Source organism: Xiphophorus maculatus, chromosome 23 (genome assembly GCF_002775205.1).
Source record: "Xiphophorus maculatus strain JP 163 A chromosome 23, X_maculatus-5.0-male, whole genome shotgun sequence".
NCBI lineage: Eukaryota > Metazoa > Chordata > Actinopteri > Cyprinodontiformes > Poeciliidae > Xiphophorus > Xiphophorus maculatus.
Genome location: NC_036465.1, coordinates 19,277,063 through 19,299,245, shown reverse-complemented (window position 1 = coordinate 19,299,245; position 22,183 = coordinate 19,277,063). Strand labels below are relative to the sequence as shown.

Below are 22,183 nucleotides of genomic sequence, written 5' to 3'. Positions count from 1 at the left end.
CCGATCTAAGCTGGTAGGAAAGGACTAATTTGTCATTTTGTGATTATAAATCTTGAGAAAACTTTAAAGTACTATTATATTTAATAACATATTTGTTGATGACAACTTTTTATTACTGTAAGCACATGACATCAGCCTACCATAGATTCTTAAACAGTGCATCCATCCATGACAAAGTGGTCCTAAATTTCCCACTGCTTAATTCAGGAAAGGCAGAAGTTATTATTTTAAGTACCATAAAATTGCAATGTTTGAAGTCAAAGCTCAGCAACAATCAAGGAGCCGAATCACCACAGTCCATGTGCAGCAACTTTGGAGAAGACTAACTACAGCTCCATTAGTCAGAACAAAGATTGATTCTTTAAGCAGATTACAGCAGCAGCACTAATAATTGTGTCTCTTGTTATTTTGTTTGTTCTTAGCATGGAGTTATCAATAGTACCTATCAATATTCATATTAAAGGTAGGGTTTTTCTGAAATATTAAACAAAAGGAATTTATTTTTTTTTGTCTGTCCAAATAGTCCAAATAAAAAAAGTCTAGTCTTAGTTTTTGAGAGGTAGATAATGAGAAATTAATTTATAGCATTTTACAAATAGGCTATGGATACAGTACTGTGTCCAGTACTGTGTCATCTAAGGGATACAGTGTAATGAGCCAATAATTTTTTTACATTGGCTTCTACGATTTAAAAAAAAAGTATAGTAAAATATCTATTGGTCAGATATTTTGCTGACTAATGGCTCAGAGTCCTCGTTTATGTTATTAAAATAACAGTTCTATGGTTTAACAAATTGCAGAGTTACCAAATTAACTTCTGTAAAATAGTGCTAATATACAGTATATTACTGTATGCAAACTGTCCAGTCGAAACCAGTGGATACGCATGCGCACACCGACTCAGACTGGAGCTGACAAGCCAACGGCCATGAGCTGCTGATGAGAATGACAACATCGCTGGTGCACAAATTCAGCGAGCAGTAACCCCAAAATCAAATGAACAGAACACTCCAAGCGTCTAGAAGCCTCCATATATAGCACATTCCACCTCCTCACTATGCCGGTAAGTCGCCACGCCTTTTTGTATGTTTTTTTTTGTTTTGTTTTGTTCGTAAGTAGGGTTCCTCCCTTCCTCCGTTGATGTGATGCTAACCCCGCTTAGCATTAGCATATCAGTTATCGTAGCTGTTGCAGGATACAGAGATATGGCAAAGGCCTCTGACAACTCTGTCCGTTTCTTTTTAATGTTTTATGTACTACTGGGTTTATTTTTTGTCATAATAGCTTTTACTTTACGTTCGCTTCTTCCATGTAAGTGAACATTGCGGTTATGATTAGGAAACCAGCTGCGGTCAAAGCAAAGACCTTAACGTCGTTACCTAGCAACATCTTGTAACATTTTGACCCATAAAGGGATAATTAAAACCTCTCAGCTCTGATTGATTTATGCATTTATTGTGTCTGCTTTGGATTATGGGGTGTTTGTGAGACGGTAAATTCCGTCTGTACATACAGATGTAATTGCAACACTGATAAAAACGCGTAAAAAGCTGTAAAAATATATCTTAGCAGAATATCGCAGTGAAAATGTTAGTAATCCAGCCTTTAAATTAAATGTACAATTTATTTGCGGACTAAAATCACATGCTAAGAATTATTGTAACAAAATCAGTGCACAGTTATTGTCAATGCAACAATCATTTGCCAATGGAGCAGCACTTCACAGGACTGGAGCATACAGAGAGAGGGATTTTTCATCATTTCTCCTTGGAGTCTGTTCTAGCACACATTAATCAAATGAATGATTAATTACCAGGCCTCTGCGTAATTTGTTGAGGTTTATCCTTTCCATTTGATTCACGTATTTGGTAGCAGAGCCATCTGAAAGTTGCAGGAAAGCAACTAAGACCAATGATGGAGACCCCTGGCCTGGTCTAGACTGTCCAGAATCCCTTGACTCTCTTGAGTCTCTTGACTCTCTTTCACTTAGCTAAACCATTGGGTTTTATGTAGGATTTAAGTATATGGACTGATATTGCTATATTGTGTTAATTTAGCTTTATGTTTTGTATCAAGGATCTGAAAATCAACCACTGTTCCCTTTTGTTTGTCCATGAGAGAGGATTGACTAATATTTTAATTAGCTTGATGTTCTGAAGCATTTAAGTGTGGCAAACATGAAAAAAAAAAGGAAATCAAGATGGGCAAACACTTTTTCTCACCACTGTTTTTCCGCAATACTTTTTCTGCATATCTTCATTATGAATGCCAAAATGTTCCTGTGTATGCATATACACTGTATGTATGTATCCCATGCTATTTGTCAGCTATGCCCATAAGTCCATGTGTTTCTTACTTTTATCCATTTCAGAGCAGTAAGGCTGAGAAACAGGAAGTCAGTGATAACGTCAAAGTTGTGGTAAGATGTCGTCCCCTCAACCAGAAGGAGAAGATGATGGCCCACAAGCAGGCCGTCATTGTGGACGAGATCCGTGGCACCATAACGGTGAACAAACTGGAGATCCCCCACGAACCTCCTAAGACATTCACCTTTGACACTGTGTTTGGGCCTGACAGCAAGCAGCTAGATGTCTACAACCTCACAGCCCGCCCAATCATCGACTCCGTTTTAGAGGGATATAACGGTACAGTTGTTGTCCTTATAGAAACGATTTGTTTAACAAGCTTTGTTAAAGTATTGAAATAGTTAACTTTCAATCGTTGCAGGGATTACTGTAGTGTGGCTTATAACAAGCACATAACAGTTCTTCTAAAGTAACTTGTACTTGATATTTTGTCATTTTCAATTTTCACAATCCATATTATTAGGAATGATGGAATTATATTATTTGATCCCCAATCCAGGCACAATTTTTGCATATGGGCAAACTGGCACAGGAAAAACCTTCACCATGGAGGGGGTGAGGGCGGTACCAGAACTTCGAGGGATTATTCCAAATTCTTTTGCTCATGTTTTTGGACACATTGCCAAGGCAGAGGGCGACACAAGGTATGAAATCAGACTGCAGACAACATTTTATTATATCCCTTTATGCATTCTATAACATTACAATCACAAACATGCTCATATTTTATCTGATAAAGTTCTGCATAATTATCAAACTTCAAAAAAAAGAAACATGGGTTTTCAAGCTTGTTCCACACCTTCTGCCCGGTGACTGCTGGAGATGGGCAGCAGCACCCCTGCAATAATAAGCAGGTATAGACGATGGACGGATGACCTTCAAAAACGTTTTAGTAGTGAAAGGTTTTCACATGAAGACCAACTTTATTACACTTTCCTCATTCCAAATTAGCCCAGGCTCAGTCACATTGACCAGAGAGCATCTGTTAACTACAGTTTTTGCTGTCCCACAGAATGTAAATTGAGAGACTATTTACCTCATTGACTATTTACCAATGAGGTAAATCTGAGAGTGATGACTGCAGTCTACAAAATATACAATACACTCTTATATTTGTTTGTAAAAATAAATAAATAAAAAATAATAAACCTAACTTGCTGCACTACTAAGAAGTAGTGCAGCAACTTATTGGTTTCCAATAAGTTGCTGTATTTCCACTTTTTTTTATACACTGTTTTGTGATGGTCAATCACATGCAAAATACAGTGACGTTTTACTTAACATGATGCTAAAGTAAGGATGTTGAAAGCATATTAATGCTTCTGCCAGATACTCTTGGGAGACAAATCTTAGAGCGTAATATAAGCATGAACAGGAAACAGGAAATGTTGCTTGCAGAAACTAGGATAGGCATTCTTGCCATTTCTTGTGAACACTGGTTCACACAAACTACATGATTGAACTGAGCTAGGATTTTTTTTTTTGTTACCCAGGTGAACATTTCATATCCTTATTGTGGTCTACCCTTTTTTTAGATTGCGTCTGATAAACACAGAATTTTTCACTGGTAGATTAACAGCTTTGACAGTCATTTTAGAAATATGACACAATTAAGTGGCTGGCAAGTTTTTTTAACCAATACCGTGGAATTGAATCTATTTCTCGTAACTGCACTTAAAGTTGTAAAGTATGTGACGTGGTTTTGTTTCTGAACAGTCGTGTTGTGCAAGCAGAGCATAACCATAAAGCTCTCCTGTTGCTAAGCTCTGAACATAATTTATCCTACTTACTAGTTATAGTTAAACATGTCATTGTCTGGATGAGCTCAGGAAAAGTAAAGATTTTTCCCACATACTTATTAAATCCCACTAAAGAAATATACAATGACTTGTCCTCATAGAAGTTAATTGGGTGATCGACTTCCTTTGTATATTCTTGTTATGGGCTAGCTTTTTTTTTCCCTCATCGAGATTGTGGGAACAAAGTGAAAGCATTCATATACACAGGGCTTTTTGAAAGGTTTCAAATGTGTATATTCCAGCATCAGCCTTTTTAAAATGTAATTTTTTTTTCTCTGTTTGTCTTTGACAGGTTTTTAGTTCGTGTTTCATACCTGGAGATTTACAACGAGGAAGTGCGGGATTTGCTGGGCAAGGACCAGTTGCAAAGGCTTGAGGTAACAGGATATATAAATTTAGCGACTGATTAGAAATGTATTGCACAATGACTTGTCTTAAAAGGCACAATTGTCATTTGTCTTTGCTAAACTCTAAATTTGGATTTGCAACTGTTGCAGCTTTCAATGATAAGGATCTTTTTCTTTTTTTTTTTTTTGTAGGTCAAAGAAAGACCTGATGTTGGCGTGTACATCAAAGATCTCTCTGGTTACGTTGTAAATAATGCTGACGATATGGACAGAATTATGACACTCGGTCACAAAAACCGTAAGCACAACCACTGAATTGATAAGAAATCATGGCAGTAACAGATCAAACACAAAACGCATATAACTGTCAACTCTGTGTCTATGAGAAATTCTGCTGTGGCCTGAGGTTCATATGCACCCAGCCTGGGCATAGATGTCATAATGCATTTGGGTTTTGAATGGATTATTTGAATTATTTTTCTCGGGTGGGATAATGCAACTGCATAAAGTCTCAATGATTATGTCTGGCTGAATATTGGATCATTTTTCCTGATAAAATTGATAGAGTTCCATTGAATTGGTTTGTTTGCTGAAACCGACCCAGCTTTCAAGCCTAGTTCTTGCATTTTCTATACAGTTAAAGCCTGGTTCCGGTAAGGCTATTCCAAAAATGTAAAGTTAGGCAGCTTCATCCATGCCAAGACCAGTTTCAAGGTGTGATTAATGTGTTGAGCACCTAGCAGTAATCCCTGTTTTAACCATAACATCCAAACTGTCACCCTCGTACGTTAGGTCCAGAATTTGACCAATGATATGTCGAATTTGGAATTTTTTTTTCTTCTTGTTCACACTGTTGTGGCTAACATTTCACATGTTTTTGCCAAGACACGAATGAATGTAGAGAATTTTGTTCAGACTAACTCTCCCTGCAGCGAATGCTAAGTCTGTTAACTTTCAGCAGTGTCTACTTGGTTTTTGGGTTTGTTTGCCTGTTTCACTTACTTATTAATAGCTTGACTTTTTTGCCTGAAGTATTCTGGCATTCTTCTGGCCAATACAATGATTATTGTGCAAATCCATCAAGATTATCAATATTATTTTAATTTTGTTTAAATATGTTAAACATATGTAAAACATTATTACAGACTAAAAGTAATTCACTAACAGTGAAGCCATCAACATTTTTAATTAGTATTAGTGATAGTTTAACCTATAGTAGTATGATATCATGTTAAAAATATTATTTTTTTATTTGCTGTGTTGACACATCCAGTTATTGAATTGCTTCAGGCAAAACTTAGGAATTTTATAACATGTGGGGGACAGGAGTGACCCATACTAAACGAGCATGAGGTTCAGAATTTCATGCTATGCTCTGGCACATAATTTTCTTTAAACCTTTACTATGACTTCAATTATTTCAAAGCTCATTGAAAATAGCCTCCATGATTTTCTCTTCTTGCACACAGCAGTCGTGGTGCAGGAGGGATTGTATGTTTATTCTTCTGACTGTCATCAAAATGAAAGTCTGTTGCTTGTAGTGAAAAATGGTAAGGCGGCATTAGGTGAAATGCACTGCAGACACAGGCTTCTGTTTGTTAAGTTAATGTGCATAATACGTGGAATTCTTTGTAATTTTCCCCCGCTGTAACAAAAAAATCCTGTTTTGCACACATGACTTTGTTGTTGTCATTTTGCAGAGAACTTACTGCCTCTGTCATAAAATATGTGAATTTGGCTCATCCAGGAAGTATTGCAGTTATTTTTTTAAATTACACATATGCTAATGCAGACTTTCTGTGTCAATTAGAAAATAGTGTATCAATGCCATACTTTGTACAGGAACCTCAGTTTATAATGATAGTTTTGGGATATTCTCAAGACATTTTCCACACCATGATCAGTTGCAACATAATGATGACTATTTTTTAACCATATGTCATATCTGCTCAGGAAATGGAAAAAAATAACGATAAAATGTGATATTTTTGTTGGATGTTGCAACAATACTACTCATGATAAATCTCTATTTTTCTCACCCGTCTCTTTTTTATGGTAGAGTGATGCTTCCAATGCTCTGTAGTTTATTAAGCACTTTGCAGTCAGTTTTAATCCAACACACTTTATATGTTTTTGTATTGAAATGATGAATTCATGATCTTGGAATATAATAGACATCACCAGTCATCACATATATGTTTTGGTGAAGTCAGGTGAGGCTTTCAAATTTATGAACACTGTGCCATTGTCAATAATAGTGGTGGATGCATCATGCTGAGGTTCTGCTTTGCTACCAGTGGTACTAATGAATTGCACAAAACAAAAAGGTTGAGATATTGGAGGAGCAGTACTTAAAATTTTAAATGTCAAGTTTAAATTGATCTTTTTTTTCTTTTTTTTTGGTGCAGGATCCGTCGGTGCTACAAACATGAATGAGCACAGCTCCCGCTCTCATGCCATCTTCACCATCACCATCGAGTGCAGTGAGAAGGGTGTGGATGGTAACCAGCATGTGCGCATGGGAAAGCTTCATCTCGTAGATCTGGCAGTAAGTATGAAGTAATAAATGATTTAAAACTTTTATTAAGTATATAAGCAGTGAGGCTTATACACGGTACTTCTACATATGCCTCACTGCACATGTTCTGCATAATCTTCACCAACTACCGCTTGTTCTCAACAAACACAGGGTTCAGAAAGACAGGGCAAAACTGGAGCCACAGGTCAGCGTTTGAAGGAAGCAACGAAGATCAATCTGTCCCTCTCCACCCTGGGTAACGTTATCTCCGCCCTGGTGGACGGCAAGAGCACTCACGTCCCCTACAGAAACTCCAAACTGACCCGTTTGCTTCAGGATTCGCTGGGGGGAAACTCCAAGACCATGATGGTACAGCTTCAGTTTGAACACAATATTAGGAGCTCTTTTTAAATGTCATATCTCACATGGATTAATTGTAAGGCTGTGTTACGGTATTCCTATTTGGAAAAAAAACAACAAAAAAAACCCTTTAGGCAAGTTGTTGTTTTACAGATATTCAAGGCACATTTCTGTATTGTATTTTTTTATTGGTCTGATGTGATCTTCTAATTTTAGATGTATTGTTTTCATTAGTTGTCTGAGGAAAGTCGTTATACCTGTGTCTGCCTTAAAATTTTACACACCATACCTTTCCCTACCAGTGTGCAAATATAGGTCCTGCAGACTACAATTATGACGAGACCATCAGTACCTTGCGCTATGCTAACAGGGCTAAAAACATCAAAAACAAAGCGAGAATCAACGAAGATCCCAAGGACGCCCTTCTACGGCAGTTTCAGAAAGAGATCGAGGAGCTCAAAAAGAAACTGGAAGAGGGTAAGGAGCTAAATAATAATAAAAAATATAACATATAATGTGCGTGTTTCCTTCAGAGACTAAAATGTTGTTTGTGCAACACTAGGTGAAGAGATTTCTGGCTCAGACGGCAGTGGATCAGAGGAGATGGATGAAGGGGACGATGAGGCAGGAGAAGCAGGAGAAGGCCGACGGAGGAGGAGGGGTAAGAGTTGATCATTAATGAGCACAGATTGTGGAAAAAGTTAGACCCACATTTTTGTGTGACTAAAACAAAATCTGTTCTTGCAGTTTAGTATGCGGTTTTAGCACAAGAATAGATAACCATCTACATGATTTGCATGTAACTTGTTTGATCCGTCGACAGTGTTTTAATGCTAAGCAAGTATTCAGTTTCTAAGATCTGAATCAAGTCGAAGTTGTTTTGAGGTTTGATGCATAGCATGACTAAAGCTGCAATTAACCTCGTAGTTTGCTCATTTAGGAGTTCCCCGGTAGTCTCAAGATGCACCTACTGTGAGTGGTGTGAAAAATGAACAAGGATTATTTTGTCATCACAATAGAATTCCATTTAGTTAGTTTATTTGTTTGTTTTTTTTAGATTTCTTTGTGATTTTAGTTTTAAGTTGTTTCTCTGAGCTTATCTGGTCTGCTGAGTTAGCAGTTTGCATGTCTGTACCTCCAGCTTTTTCACTTGCAAATGATTTTTGCCTTATTTTTTGTTCTTAAACTTATAATCACATTTTCCTACAACTGTTTATGGTTTATCTTTCTTTCATGTTTCTGTCTTTGGGCTTTGGGACTTCTTCTGCTTCTTTTTCAGACAGTTGTGATATCAGCAGAAGTAATAGTTCAGAATTTACCAACACTTCCTCAGTGACACCGCCCACTGACGCCGACCTGCGGGATAGTGAGTTGGAGTAACCCTCTGCTCACCAACCAGCCTGCCCACATATTATAGCCCTTTTCACACATGAGCACAGGAATTTTAAGCTTTTTAATATATTAAATCCAATGTGATATTTTTGCTGCTGTGACTATGCATTCATTTGAATGTTTTACTTTATTTCTTTTTCTTGGTGCCTATTACGTTTCTTGACTTATATGGCTGTATTCTCAAGTAGAAGAGAACAAAATATAAATATATTAATATATTCTTGGAGTAAAAATGTCTAGAAAGCTGAGTTTTGTAGCATGGCAGCTGCATAAAGATCTTTTGGGGAAGTTTAGTATCTTCAATCCTTTAAATCGGTAGATAACAATCCCTTAGATCCAGTCAAAGTTGTCATATATGTGACCTATACTCCTACGTTATTAATGCGTGCTTTTCAAGATCTTTCTGTAAGATTTTTAGTAACACTCTGTAAATAGCTAAAATGGTTTGTATAGGTAGGTGGTTTTCCTTAGGGGGTTTCCTGTTGCCTTGATGTCAAGTCTACAAGCTGAGTCAGAGAAAGTATTTTTTCTCTTGCCATAGATGTGAGATAATATATAAAACTGTGAGCAGTGGTACAAAATGTTGGAGTGTCACAGAGTTTTCTTCAAAGACCTTTTAAATTGAGTGACTGACGGTTGATCTTAGTCATATTTAGTCACTGGGAATTTGCCAAGGACACTTCAACCAAATCGATGTGATTAGGTTCTGATGCAGACAGAAAATTTTAATCTGACCTAAAAATAATTTATTTTGATTGATTCCAAGTATTTTATTGAAAGAGCAGCGTTCTTGTTCCACATTGTTCCATGTATTCCTTACTTATGGAAGTAATAATCATAATAATGGTTAACAAATACTGTCACAATTAAATAATTGTTTTTTGAGGTTAGAAAAACAATGCAGCAGCTGCTCTTCAGTAATATGTTTCAATAAAGTAAGTGTTGAAATGTAGGATATTATATCAAATACAAACTCAAATAAATTTATCAGTATACCGTTCTTCAACATAATACTAAAAAAAAGAAAAATCAATAACAAAAAATAATCAAATCTAAAAATATAACTAAATTACAATAAGAAATGAATGCTTAATTATCAGACTGTCGTCAGATTGTCAGGTTTTAATGTTTCCAAGAGATCTTTGACTTAGATTTCTATAAAATGTTTTCAATACAGTTGTGTTTTAATTGACTTTTGTCTCTTTTAATCCACAGACTATGCACACAAATGAGCTGATTATATTTTATGTTTGCCAAGTACCTCAACTGTCTGGTTATTTGGGCCATTTGCAAAGTGTTGTGGGTTTAGTAGTTTAGTGTCCATACATTATGGGCACCAGGAAATGGGGGGCTCGGACACCCTTCGGGGTTTTCCTGCATACAATTTTAACCCAAGCAGCACAGTATTAGCTGCTGCAGAGATGACATGCAGAGGGCACTGATGTGCCAACAGTAAAGACAAAGAAGCTCAACACGGTTTTCTTCATCTAGTTAGTGCAGTCTATGATGTCAGATACGTTGATAACTTTGCGCCTGTGATTATGTGCAGACGTTCTGCAGCCAAATTAGTTGTAAAACAACTTGTTTTAATCACATTTATTTACCTAGACTAAGAAGATAAAATCACAGGAATTAATAAATATTACACAGAGTTCATTAATAGAGGTCAGTTGTAAGTTTTAGTTGAACCTTATTCTGTTTAGTATCCTGAATATTCACAATATCAAATAAAGTATCTGAACAAATACTTTATTTCTTAAATAATAAAAAGTAAGGGATTCCATCTTTAAAGGACTTTTTATTGTGACTGCAGTACATGTGAAAGTCTAATTTAATGATGTAAAACAGTCATTAAAATTATTTTTGTGGAAATTCTTTAGGATTTATCCTAATCCTAGAATAATCTAAACTAATGATTATTGGCGGCCTTAGGCCCGGTACAAATCCAGATAAATACCAGACCATTTCTGCTGTTACTAAAATGCAGTAGTTTATAAAACTCATATTAAAGAATTGGGCAGCTAAGACATATCTTTGAGTATTGAACATAAAAATAATTTCTGTCCTTTGTAGGCAATCTATCCTTTCCAGAGTTAAGAACATGTGTAAAAAGGGCTTTGTCTTTTCTTCCTGTCTTTATCACTCCTGTATTATCACAGCACAGCTCCTTACCTTTCTTTTATTTTTATTACACGGATATTAAAAGTGTCTCCCAGGTTCCTGGTGTGACCCACTTTGCAGATTTCTGTCTGACTTGTCTGCTCAGTAGCAGTAAATCTTTCTAAGAATGAATACTTCACATTTTACCTAACTGGTTGCTCCTTTGACATCATAAAGAGCTTCAGCATGAGCATTGTCTAACCAGATTGTCGGCTTTCATCTCTAACTTGCCTTATTATGTGAAATGTTTGCCCCTAACCTCAAAGATGCAGTTTGCCCATGTCTTGTTTTGTTATATATAGTTAAATTCATCTCTCTTGACTGGCATATGATTGGTCTTGCTGAAAGTTTTCGTTAGTATTCGTTTCACTGTTTGACCTCTTATTTGGTGCCCTCCCCGTACACAACTTTCTAAATCACTTTGTAATGCATTTTTTTCTCTCTCTCTCTCTGTCCTCCTGTTGCAAATGATGCCTGTTTGACTCGCTTTGTACCTTTTTATTCAAGGCCAAAGAGGTTGGTGTTAAAAAATAAACCCCAGATGGTTCTAAGTCATGTAGCAAACAATTACATTACAATTTAAGGAGATTCAGCTAATACTGCAGCTCACTCCGATGGAATTACTGAATAAGAGACGATTACTGGTAACATTTTTATGTCTGGCTTTCAAGGACGGTTTTCATTTTCATCTTCATGACAATCACGGTGTTGAATCTCTCATTTGATACAGTTCTTTGGGGAAAAAAGACATTACAAATTTTCCCACATTATTAACTTAAACTTTGATGTAGTTTATTGAGATTTTATGTGGTAGACCAACATGAAGTAGTGCAGCACTCTGAGGTTGAAGGAATTGTTTAGAGCTACACAATATGTTGATTCACAATTGTCATTAAAGTATTAGTGTGAGCAATGTTGCAGTTGTGCAGGACTGCATGGATGCAATATTCAGCAGGAGGTTATATTTTAAGTGCGATGCATGCAAATTCTGCCTCCCAATAACATTTTGAACCTATTGTGTACACTTTCTCTTTCCTTGATTCCCACAGTTAATGTATGTCTTTTAGTTGTGCAGATGCTAAAGGTCAGCATGTGTGAATATTGGGACAAAAGAATGGATATACATCCATTGTGTATATTCAGTTATACATGCAAAAGACTTTTAGTTGTAACTGTAATGAAAGGTGAGCAGCAAAATGCACGCCTCAGATTTATTCCTTTGTAAAATATTTTGAAAATCAAGCATGATTTTCCTTCTGCTTCACAATTCTGCCCTTTTTTTTATAACATAAAATCCCAATGTCAGAATCCATGAAAGTTTGTGGTTGTAAAATGACATAATGTGCAACATTTTAAAGACACTGTCTAGATTTTGTTGGATACATATTAAGAATTTATTATTGTGCATTATCATTTATCATTCCCTTAAAATAACAACAAATCGATCCTTTAGCATCCATTACACCACCATCATTCCTCGACAGTGGTGTAATTAACTGTGCACACTATGAATTACTACTGATACTTTCTAAGAAGTATCTGACAGACTTTGATCATATTCTCTGTTCTCATTTTAGGAAGGAAGAAGGTTTCTCCAGACAAGATGGTGGAGATGCAGGCAAAGATTGAGGAGGAAAGAAAGGCCCTGGAGGCCAAGCTGGACATGGAGGAGGAGGAGAGGAACAAGGCAAGAGCAGAGCTGGAGAAAAGGGAGAAGGATCTTCTTAAAGCCCAGTGAGTCATAAAACTTAAAAATCATACATGGTTATTAAGGTCAAAATTGGACATCTCGAGTGAACCATTTTTAATATATTTTAGACAGGAGCATCACCTCCTGCTAGAGAAATTGTCGGCTTTAGAGAAGAAGGTGATTGTAGGTGGAGTGGATCTTCTCGCTAAGGCTGAGGAGCAGGAGAGGCTCCTGGATGAATCGAATAATGAGCTTGAGGAGCGTCGCAAGCGAGCAGAACAGCTACGCAAGGAGCTGGAAGAGAAAGAGGTATGATCTGCTGCAAATCAGGTCCCTGGTACCAAACCACTTTGATTGATAGATAATTTTCATTGTGACTCAGTTTTTCTCTATCTGATACAATTATGGCATTTATGAATAATTGGTGGTATACAGCTTCTAGCCTGATGGAGCGATAAGAACAATCTAATTTTGTATGTTATGAGCGACAAGTAGCCGAACAAAATTCTTGCAGCTTTTACCTAAAATCTGCTGTCGGTCACCAAGTGCAAGCTGTACCGGATATGAGACCACAGTGCTTACTGCAAACTGAAAAGCTGACTCATTGTGGTGTAAATAAAGTTACCTCTCAGACTCAGATTCTCACATCCTTATTGGACTTTCATTCCGTGTTGGCATTATCTCATCAGCTGTACTTTGGGTATGGAAAGTATTCAGATCCTTTTAGATTTTTCACTCTTTCTTGCATTGTAGGCATTTGCTGAAATCAAAAAGTTCATATTATTTCTCATTAATGTACACCCAGCGTCCCATCTTGACAGAACCCCCCCCCCCCCCCCAGAAATGTAGAAAGTTTTGCAAATTTATTAATAAAAAAAAACTAAAATATCACTTGGTGATAAATATTCAGACCCTTTGCTGTGATACTCATATTTAATTCGCATGTTGTCCATTTCTTCTGATCTTCCTTGAGATGGTTCTACTCCTTCATTGGAGTCCAGCTGTGTTTAATTAAACAGATTGGACTTGATTAGGAAAGGCACACATCTGTCTATATAAGACCTCATAGTGTATGTCGGCACAAATGAGAATCATGAGGATGAAGAAACTGGCCAAGAAGCTCAGAGACAGAAACGTGGCAAGGCACAGATCAGGCCAAGGTTACAAAAGAATTTCAAAAGGTCTCAAAAGAACCTTAAATGCAGGAAGTATGGGACGACCAGAGCTCTTCCTAGACTTGGCCGTCCAGCTAAACTGAGCAATTGTGGTGAGAGAGAGGAGGAGAAGAACCCAAAGATCACTGTGAATGAGCTCCAGAGATGCAGTAGAAAGGTCCTCAAAGTCAACTATCACTGCCGCTCTCCACCAGTCGGGGCTTTATGTCAGAGTGGCTCGATGGAAGCCTCTCCTCAGTGCAAGACATAAGAAAGCCTGCATAGTTTGGCAAAAAAACACATGAAAGTCTCCCAGACTATTAGAAGTAAGATTCTCTGGGTTGATGAGACGGAGATTGAACTTCGAGGACCTGCCAGGAAGAATGGCAGAGGATCACCAAATCCAGAAGTGAAAAACTTGTTGCATCATCTCCAAGAAGATTCATGGCTGTACTCGCTCGAAAGGGTGATTCTACTCAATACTGAGAAAAGGGCCTCAATACTTATGACCATGTGCTATTTCAGTTTTACTTTATTAATAAATTTGCAAAAATTTCTATATTCACATTTTTATCTTGTCAAGATGGAGTGCTGAGTGTACATTAATGATAAATAATATGAACTTTTTTGATTTTATCAAATGACTGCAGAGTGAAACATTTAAAGGGGTCTGAATACTTTTCATACTCACTCTATGTTACAATGTATTCTATATTGTACGATATGTATGACAAATGACCTTTCTCCCTCCATAAACAGCAAGAACGTTTAGATATAGAAGAGAAGTACACAAGTCTGCAGGAGGAAGCTCAAGGAAAGACCAAAAAGCTGAAGAAAGTGTGGACCATGCTAATGGCTGCCAAATCAGAAGTAAGTCCAATAAATAAAAATCATCGGGGAGTGAATTGAATTGTCTGCGTTGGAATAATTTCAATTAATTATTCACACTTCCTTCCAATGTTAGACTTTAGCTCCTATCCTTAGTCAATTTACACTAGATCCTTTTTTTAGTTGTTTTTTTTTTTCACTTGGGATTACAAGAATGTCAAATTCGTTGTGCAGAAACATCTTTGAAGTGACTTGAAATGAGCTTGCTGAGGGCAGATTTTTTTCCCCTTTTCATGCCTCCTGTGATCTGGAGGTTGATACGTTTGACATTATTCACATATACCTTGGTTACTGATCTCCCCTGCCTCTGAAGTAGCAGGATACCTCCATAGAGATGATGACCGAGATGCTATCATATCAGGCTTACTGCCACTTGAACTTTGTTCATAAAGATACCATTCATCCCGTGGAGGCACAGAGTTCTGTTCAATTGACTGACTGTTCTTTAGGATCTTTGAAATGGTTTAAGTTTTTAAAGAAAATGACAGATTCTGATCCAAATTATTGACAGGCCTCTGATTTGGTCACTTTGTAACTTAGTTTCTCTGAGCTGGTATAGACTCATTAAGAGGGAATTTTAACCAGGATGGAAATGTACTGATAGAAACCCATGAAACTTAGATACGGCATTAATAAGCTGCTGCCTTGTTTGCTGTTCTTTTTGCTTTATTATTCATTCATTATTCACTATTAGCTCTTCTGTTTTTGAAGCACATCATTGTGAATTGATGTGTCAATATTTTATGAGATCTTAAAGTTAATTCAAGAAATATCTTTGGTTAGTTATTAATTATTTCTATTTATTGTGACCCTTATTATTTGAAATATGCTATCTTGAAATATGATAGGAACGAGTGTTTCTTTCAAAGACTTGACTTGCATATAACCATAAATAATATAAAATCCGGTAATTCATTTCGCAAGGTCTCACCACGAGTTCATTTTACTGTCAGCGATAACGGAACATTTTCTCACAGTAATATTTTTTTTCCTGATGTGTTTATCAGATGGCAGATCTGCAACAAGAGCACAACAGAGAGATTGAGGGCCTCCTGGAAAACATCCGCCAGCTGAGTCGAGAACTGAGGCTCCAGATGCTCATCATAGATAACTTTATTCCCCAGGAGTACCAGGTCTATGTTGTTGTTTTTTATAAGGTTATTGTTTTATGCATACTGCAAAAATGTTACATATTCCTGTTCTTCAACTCAAAAATGTTTGCATACCACAAATTAATATGTAATCCATAATCTGCCATTTAAAGTGTGAAATATATATAATCTCACCCTGAGCCAGACAAAAAGAAAGGATATTTACAAATGTTATTTAAAAACTTGTGTTATAGTTGTAACAGTTTTTATATTAGCATGTTTTACACCTTTAAATTCGATTAGAGAGGGATGTTTTAATCCCAGCCCCTGACTGAAGTCGAGCCTGACTGACGTATGCCGGCACACACACATGAATACGCTGCAGCCTGCAGCTAGAGGACACTTCTCATGCACAGCGGGCTTGAATCAGAGCAACCTTGAAGTTTGTTAGTTCAAGAAAATGTAAAAAAAATAAATAAATAATCATTTTTAAAAAATCAGAAGCTAAAATGATGTATTGTTTGCTACACTATGCTAGGCAGACTGGTATTTTAGTTTGAGTGAAAATCTGACCTAGTTTCTACTTCCTAAAAATGTTCTCTTTTTTTTGTAGGCGATGATAGAAAATTATGTCCACTGGAATGAAGATATTGGAGAATGGCAGCTGGTGAGTTGAGATTGCAGAGTTGTGCCGTTAAAATTTAAATTTTGACTTAACCTTTGTTTGTGATTTCTTTTTTCAGAAATGTGTGGCTTACACTGGCAATAATATGAGAAAACAAACCCCAGTTCCAGACAAAAAAGAAAAAGATGTGAGTTTCAGAAGTTTGTCACCAATGACTAATCATCTGGATGTTTAGTTGTCATTGAGGTGCAATATTTACCCTTTTCATGTTTGTCTTCACCACTTCTAGCCATTTGAGGTGGATCTGTCCCACGTGTACCTAGCATATACAGAGGAGAGCATGCGGCAATCACTGATGAAACTAGAGAGGCCCAAAGCCTCTAAAGGCAGTAAAAGTGGCAGACCGAAGACCGGCCGAAGGTAAATTTGCTCCAAAGCAGATCTTATGTTTCATGCACCACTAGACTCTACTCTTCGGCAACCTTTGCAATTTTTATTTCTCTAGGCTCGTTGTTTTAAAATAAATGTTTAATACACAAATAATAACTTACACAGTACAAAAATTAGAAAAGAATAACCCAGCGTGTATGTTCAAAACTTTTCTCTCCACAAGAATCAACCTTCTGTTTTAACACTGACTTAGAATATGAAGCTTTTTTTTCCTGCCGTTTCTCATCAAATCAGAAAGACGTTTCCTGACATGATTGCAGTTTTTGCTTCACTTTTTTTTTTGCACTTGAGCATCTTGTGCAAAATTCTTTTTAGAGCATCTTAAACAGCTGAATCCATTCGGTTGGACCTTTTCACCTCATGCGGAGACCGAACCAGTTTAATCCCAAGCCTTTATAAACCCAAGCACGTTCATAAAAAAAAAAAACCAACTGTTCAATAAATTCTCCCATGTCTGCATAGTAAAAACTATGTTGTAATAAAATTAAACTAATTACAGGGGTGAAACCTTTGCTTGAGGTGATGTTTATATGCTTGCTTGCTTGATTAAGTGATTAACTGCCCAACTGATTTACTGGTTGTTTTTTTTAAAGTGATGCAACCCATCATATCTGATAATAGATAATAATATGCATATGTTGCATCAGTCCTCAGTGGTGTTACCAGAATTTTACCCACCTCATTTCAAACTCTGTTGCAACTCTTCCTGTGTTGTTTTTTATTTTGGTTTTGTTTTTTCACCTTTTTACATTTTGAGTTTTGCATTTTTATGTTCTGTTTCAAACAAAACGCTGCTAAATATTATTATTGTTGCTGATGCCTCGCCTGTCATTTTTACTTGCAATTTACTAATGTGAATTTCAACTTTTTCTTTCTTTGCTATTTAACAAAGCTGCATAAGAATTTTTTTGTGCAACTGTTTTGGAGGCCTATACATGATTACATTTTTTTGTGTGTGTTTTTAAAATTGCGCAAAAGCCTGATCGAAATTGCTGATACGGTGGTACGGCGCTGTTCTCAGAAATCAGGAAACTTAAAGCTACCCAAGGATGTTCGATAACAATAATCATGCACCTATCTCCCCACAGGAAAAGATCCGCAAAACCAGACACAGTGATCGATTCCCTTCTGCAGTGATGATGTGGTGGCCAACATTTCACTACAGCTTTACCTTGACTTCAGCTTTGATGTAACGTAAAAGAAGTATTTAGTCCTGCTTATGGTCGAACAGTAATAGATTTTGATCACACACTGCATAAGACGGTAAGGTTTTAAATGTGATCAGGCGGCACCTTTATTAGGAGAACAACCACTTGAAAATAGGACACAACGAAAGACAATCTGCTTGAAGCAGTGCCTTGCAACTATTCAGGCCTCTTCTGCTTTTTCACATTTTGCCACATTGGAACCACAAACTTCAATGAATGTTGTTTGGATTTTATGTAATACACCAACAGAGACAAGTGCATAACTGGGAAGCGTAATGGAAATGACGCATTGCTTCTAACATTCCTCACAAATACAAACCTGAAAGTGTGGTGTGCATTTGTATTCAGAGCTTTCAGGGTTATGTCTCTACTGGCTTTGTATGGACAGACACCACTCACCCTGTGCAACATTGTTAATGGTGTGTTTAAGATGATGTGCAGTATTAGTTTTTCACATAAATTAGCAATTTCCAGGGAGGCCATATAGCTCTCTCCGTATCTTTTTGTTAGCTGGATCCTCTAATTGGTTTGCAACAAACTGCAGCAGGGCTTTATTTCAGCAGTGGCATTCAAAGACCAGATCTGTGAAGTGTGCAAATAGTAGTTGATCTGACAACAGGGTCTTCCAACTGAGCTGTGGAGCTTTGCAGCTCCTGCAGAGCTACATGAGACTGAATTGTTAACATTCTTCCTTCAGAAAGCACCTTTATACTGAGATTAAGTCACATATAGATGGCCTTTGTTTTATACCGTGGTGACTTCTGAAATTATGTTGCATTTTATCTAGGGATATCAGAATAAAAAGGGCTGAAAACAAATGCACGCCACACTTTTTAGAAACTATGTATCATTTCCTTACCATTTTTAATATTCAGCAGTTTTGGATTGTCTATAAATAATTGAAAGTTTTTGTTATATCGGGACAAAATGAGAACTGGTACAAAGAGAGTTGAGACTTTTGCAAGGCACTTGAGTCAGATTGTTTAAAATGAAATTACAATGCTGTCCTACAAACAGCAACACCTTCACAAGTGTCCTGTTAACACATTTATCTCAGAAATCAAACTTTGACTGTTTTGCTTCTCATAAATTAACATATTTATGTTCAATGAAAAGCTGAATACATTCTAATCGGATTCTAGTTAGTCAAATTATTCTATTGCAGAAGCAAGAAAAGGCTTTAAATTCAACTGAAGCGCATAAAACTTCCTAATCTGTTTTCTTTAATAGGTCAGAAGCATTAAGGGCATGCATGCCGTTTAGCTCTTACGTCTGCACCATTTCTTCCACTTCAGTCAACTTTATTTTCAACACTTGTTGTGATGCACCATAAATGTATGTATCTGTATCCCTTATGCACTTGTATGACCTTTTTTTTAATGTTTTGGTTTTTAGTGGATGTAAGCGAGCTTTTTTTGTTGTTGTTATAGTGTATGTCAAATGTTTACACCAACAAACATCTGGATTTTATTTAATAAATTATTCATGTCTGATCTCAGGTTCTCGTTGTGTAGTGATGTCACGAAGCAATGCATTGCATCCAGCTTCCCTACAAAATTATACCTGTTAATTTAAAGATCCTACTGTGGGTTGATCTGAAGATTTTAAAAAAAGCTTGCATAACACCTTCATTGTCACATTTCAATTTATTTTTTTAAAGGCATTTCATCTACAATAGAAACGCAAAATAAATATAAAAAAATAAATATTACATTATTATAAATAACTTAGACAAGGAGCATAATACTTCATGGGGTCCCTTCATCTTATATACTTGGGAGGATGTAGGACACGGTCTGTGCACTTGCTCACATTCTTAAGAAATTCATGTAGTTGATATCTACTCTTGTATTCCAGTGTGCAGTGGGTGTCGTTTGTCTGAAACAAAATCAATTTGACAAATTTAGCTCCCAAAAAAAGCAACAAAAAAACACACATTCAATTTATCTCAAATCAGAATTAATGTGCACAATATTTTAGGAAAAGGCCCTTAATATTTCGTTCAGCAGATATATTAAGTCCATTAAATACACTAGAAAGTCTAATTTGTTTAGATTGCATGCAAATTATTCTGTACCATGTTGTTGTATTGATGCAGGGCCCTCCGTAGCTTTTCAACCTTGCCGTGTTGAGAGTGATTCATTGCCTCAGTAATGTTAGAAAGAGCCTTCTCCGCCAAACAGAAGAATTTGTCCTATAAAGTATAAAAATCACAATTAAAAGTAGCCAACAGAGTTCAGACTTGGAGAATCATTCATGGTCTTTACATCTTAACTCATTGAGATCAAAAGAAAAGGATTGTAGAATTTTTTGGGAAACGTAAAAATAAGGTACTAGGTACCATTAATCTATATGTTCCATTATGACTAAATGGATAAAAGTTTAAAGATGTCAAAGATCACTGTGACACAAATACAGCCATTTAAAAAAATTAACATTTTCCACATACCGCACATGTATCTTTATAAACCCTTGGCACCCTTCCGTGTAGGTTCTAAAATAAAAACATGATTGCTTATTGTCAATCAGACCTGGAATAAAGCTCTTAATAAATGATTTGTAGTATTCTTACCTCTTTTAACAGATCTTCAGTTGCATTCTTAATGTGGCGCAGATAAAGCACACACTGTTTTTTGTTTAATGGACAGTTGTGCACTGACGCTGAATACACCACCACGACCATCATCACACTAATAAATACAGAGCACTGAAACGCAGAGGTGTTCATGTCTGCCTCTAAAGAAGCTATTGAGTCAGCTCTGTCAGGTTCAGCAGAAGAACTCGATTCTCCTGCAAACTCTCAATACTGCTGCTTATATCGGTTCACGTCACTGTGGTTGATAACGTCAGAAAGGGAAACACCAAATTGGGACAGGATGATGAAGAAGTCTTATCTGGCTTACTTACTTTCCACTATAGACTTTTATATTTACTAAGAAATTGACGCCTCCAATTTCTGGTGCTCAGGAACGATTGACCGCCTTCATTTAGATGTGCAAAATGACTTAAAACTCACTGCTAGTATGAGAAATTAAATGAAGATCCTCTTGAAGCTTTTAACACTAATCTACTAAAGCCAGAACACACATCATGAAGCAAACTAATCATGTGACAATTATTCAAGAGTAACCTTATTGAAGAGATATTATTAGTTTATTACTAAAGTAAGATTCTTTTCCTGTGACATGATAAAATGACTGCTGTGTGGGTTCATGGGAAATAATTAGAGGCGAGCTTTTAACTTAACCCACACATTAGTAAAGGGAAAATGTGACAGAAGAAAAAAATTCCTGTTGGTGACAGTTTATGCACACTTCTGCACCTGGGGAACGGCCTTTTGTTAGAGTGCAGAAAAGTTATTACTTTATGCTGTGCACACAATATTAGTAGATGAAAAATATCCAACAATCAAAGAGAACATAAAGACAAATACAAGTCTTCTACTAATATGATTATTACCCAGATGAAGTTTCAACACTTCATTGCTTTTTTCGTTAAGCTGGAAATAGAAGTCAGCCTGAACTGATTGGCATCAAAAGCAAAGGGGCCAATCGGTCTGACTGGAGCTTGAGGCTATGACCTGAAACTATAAAGACTGATATCTTTGCAAAATCTAACATCCACCTTATCACACTCCACCACTTGTGATAAAGAGTACGTGCACTTCTGCAGCACCAAGTGACAACAGTATGAGCTCCATCTGGAGGCGAATGTTAAATGAATCAAGACCTACTATAGGTTATTTAAAACTATGACACAGGACAGGACGAAAAAGCCCTCTAAACATTTAGTGACCGGAGGCTGTGAAATACAGTACATGTACTTTTTTTTTCAAACTTAAATATTTCTGATTAAGCAATTTTTAATTCCAGACCAGTATAATCTGAGTAAATAGGATCATTTATTAAGGGAGAAGGTCTAGGACTTCAGGGGTTGGCAATGTAAAAATGTTTACAGAGAAAAATAAAAGGTGGAATTTAAAATGAAACAAAGAAATGTTTCAAACAGTATATTTTAACCCAATTAATACTCAAAAACAGGATTGTAAAACTAATGGGGGAAGTAAGGGAGCGGTCAAGTGTATCTTCAGCAATTAAATAACCAAACAAATCACTCTAAAACTAAAAACAACCCA

The 22,183-nt window shown here is 36.5% G+C and overlaps 1 protein-coding gene and 1 long non-coding RNA gene across 3 annotated transcripts; one reads left to right on the top strand and one right to left on the bottom strand.

The window, feature by feature from the left end:
• Positions 1-895: 895 nt before the first annotated feature.
• On the top strand, positions 896-19,541 carry kif3a (kinesin family member 3A). Of its 2 annotated transcripts, XM_023328764.1 has the most exons (19): positions 896-1,063; positions 2,372-2,645; positions 2,866-3,010; positions 4,458-4,542; positions 4,705-4,810; positions 6,921-7,060; positions 7,202-7,399; positions 7,693-7,867; positions 7,953-8,051; positions 8,670-8,756; positions 11,450-11,458; positions 12,520-12,676; positions 12,761-12,941; positions 14,546-14,656; positions 15,682-15,807; positions 16,379-16,432; positions 16,509-16,577; positions 16,680-16,810; positions 17,929-19,541. In XM_023328764.1, the coding sequence occupies exons 1-19, from the start codon at positions 1,058-1,060 to the stop codon at positions 17,975-17,977; spliced, it is 2,202 nt and encodes a 733-aa protein (XP_023184532.1). In that variant the 5' UTR covers positions 896-1,057; the 3' UTR covers positions 17,978-19,541. The 2 variants fall into 2 exon arrangements, with proteins under 2 accessions (XP_023184532.1, XP_005795389.1); XM_005795332.2 differs by lacking the exons at positions 8,670-8,756; positions 11,450-11,458.
• LOC111607019 lies at positions 17,991-21,066 on the bottom strand. Its single transcript, XR_002752289.1, has 4 exons — positions 20,621-21,066; positions 20,498-20,542; positions 20,126-20,242; positions 17,991-19,926 (listed from the first exon to the last, which is right to left on the bottom strand). It is a non-coding gene; the product is annotated as an uncharacterized LOC111607019 (long non-coding RNA).
• Between the last annotated feature and the right edge of the window lie 1,117 nt (positions 21,067-22,183).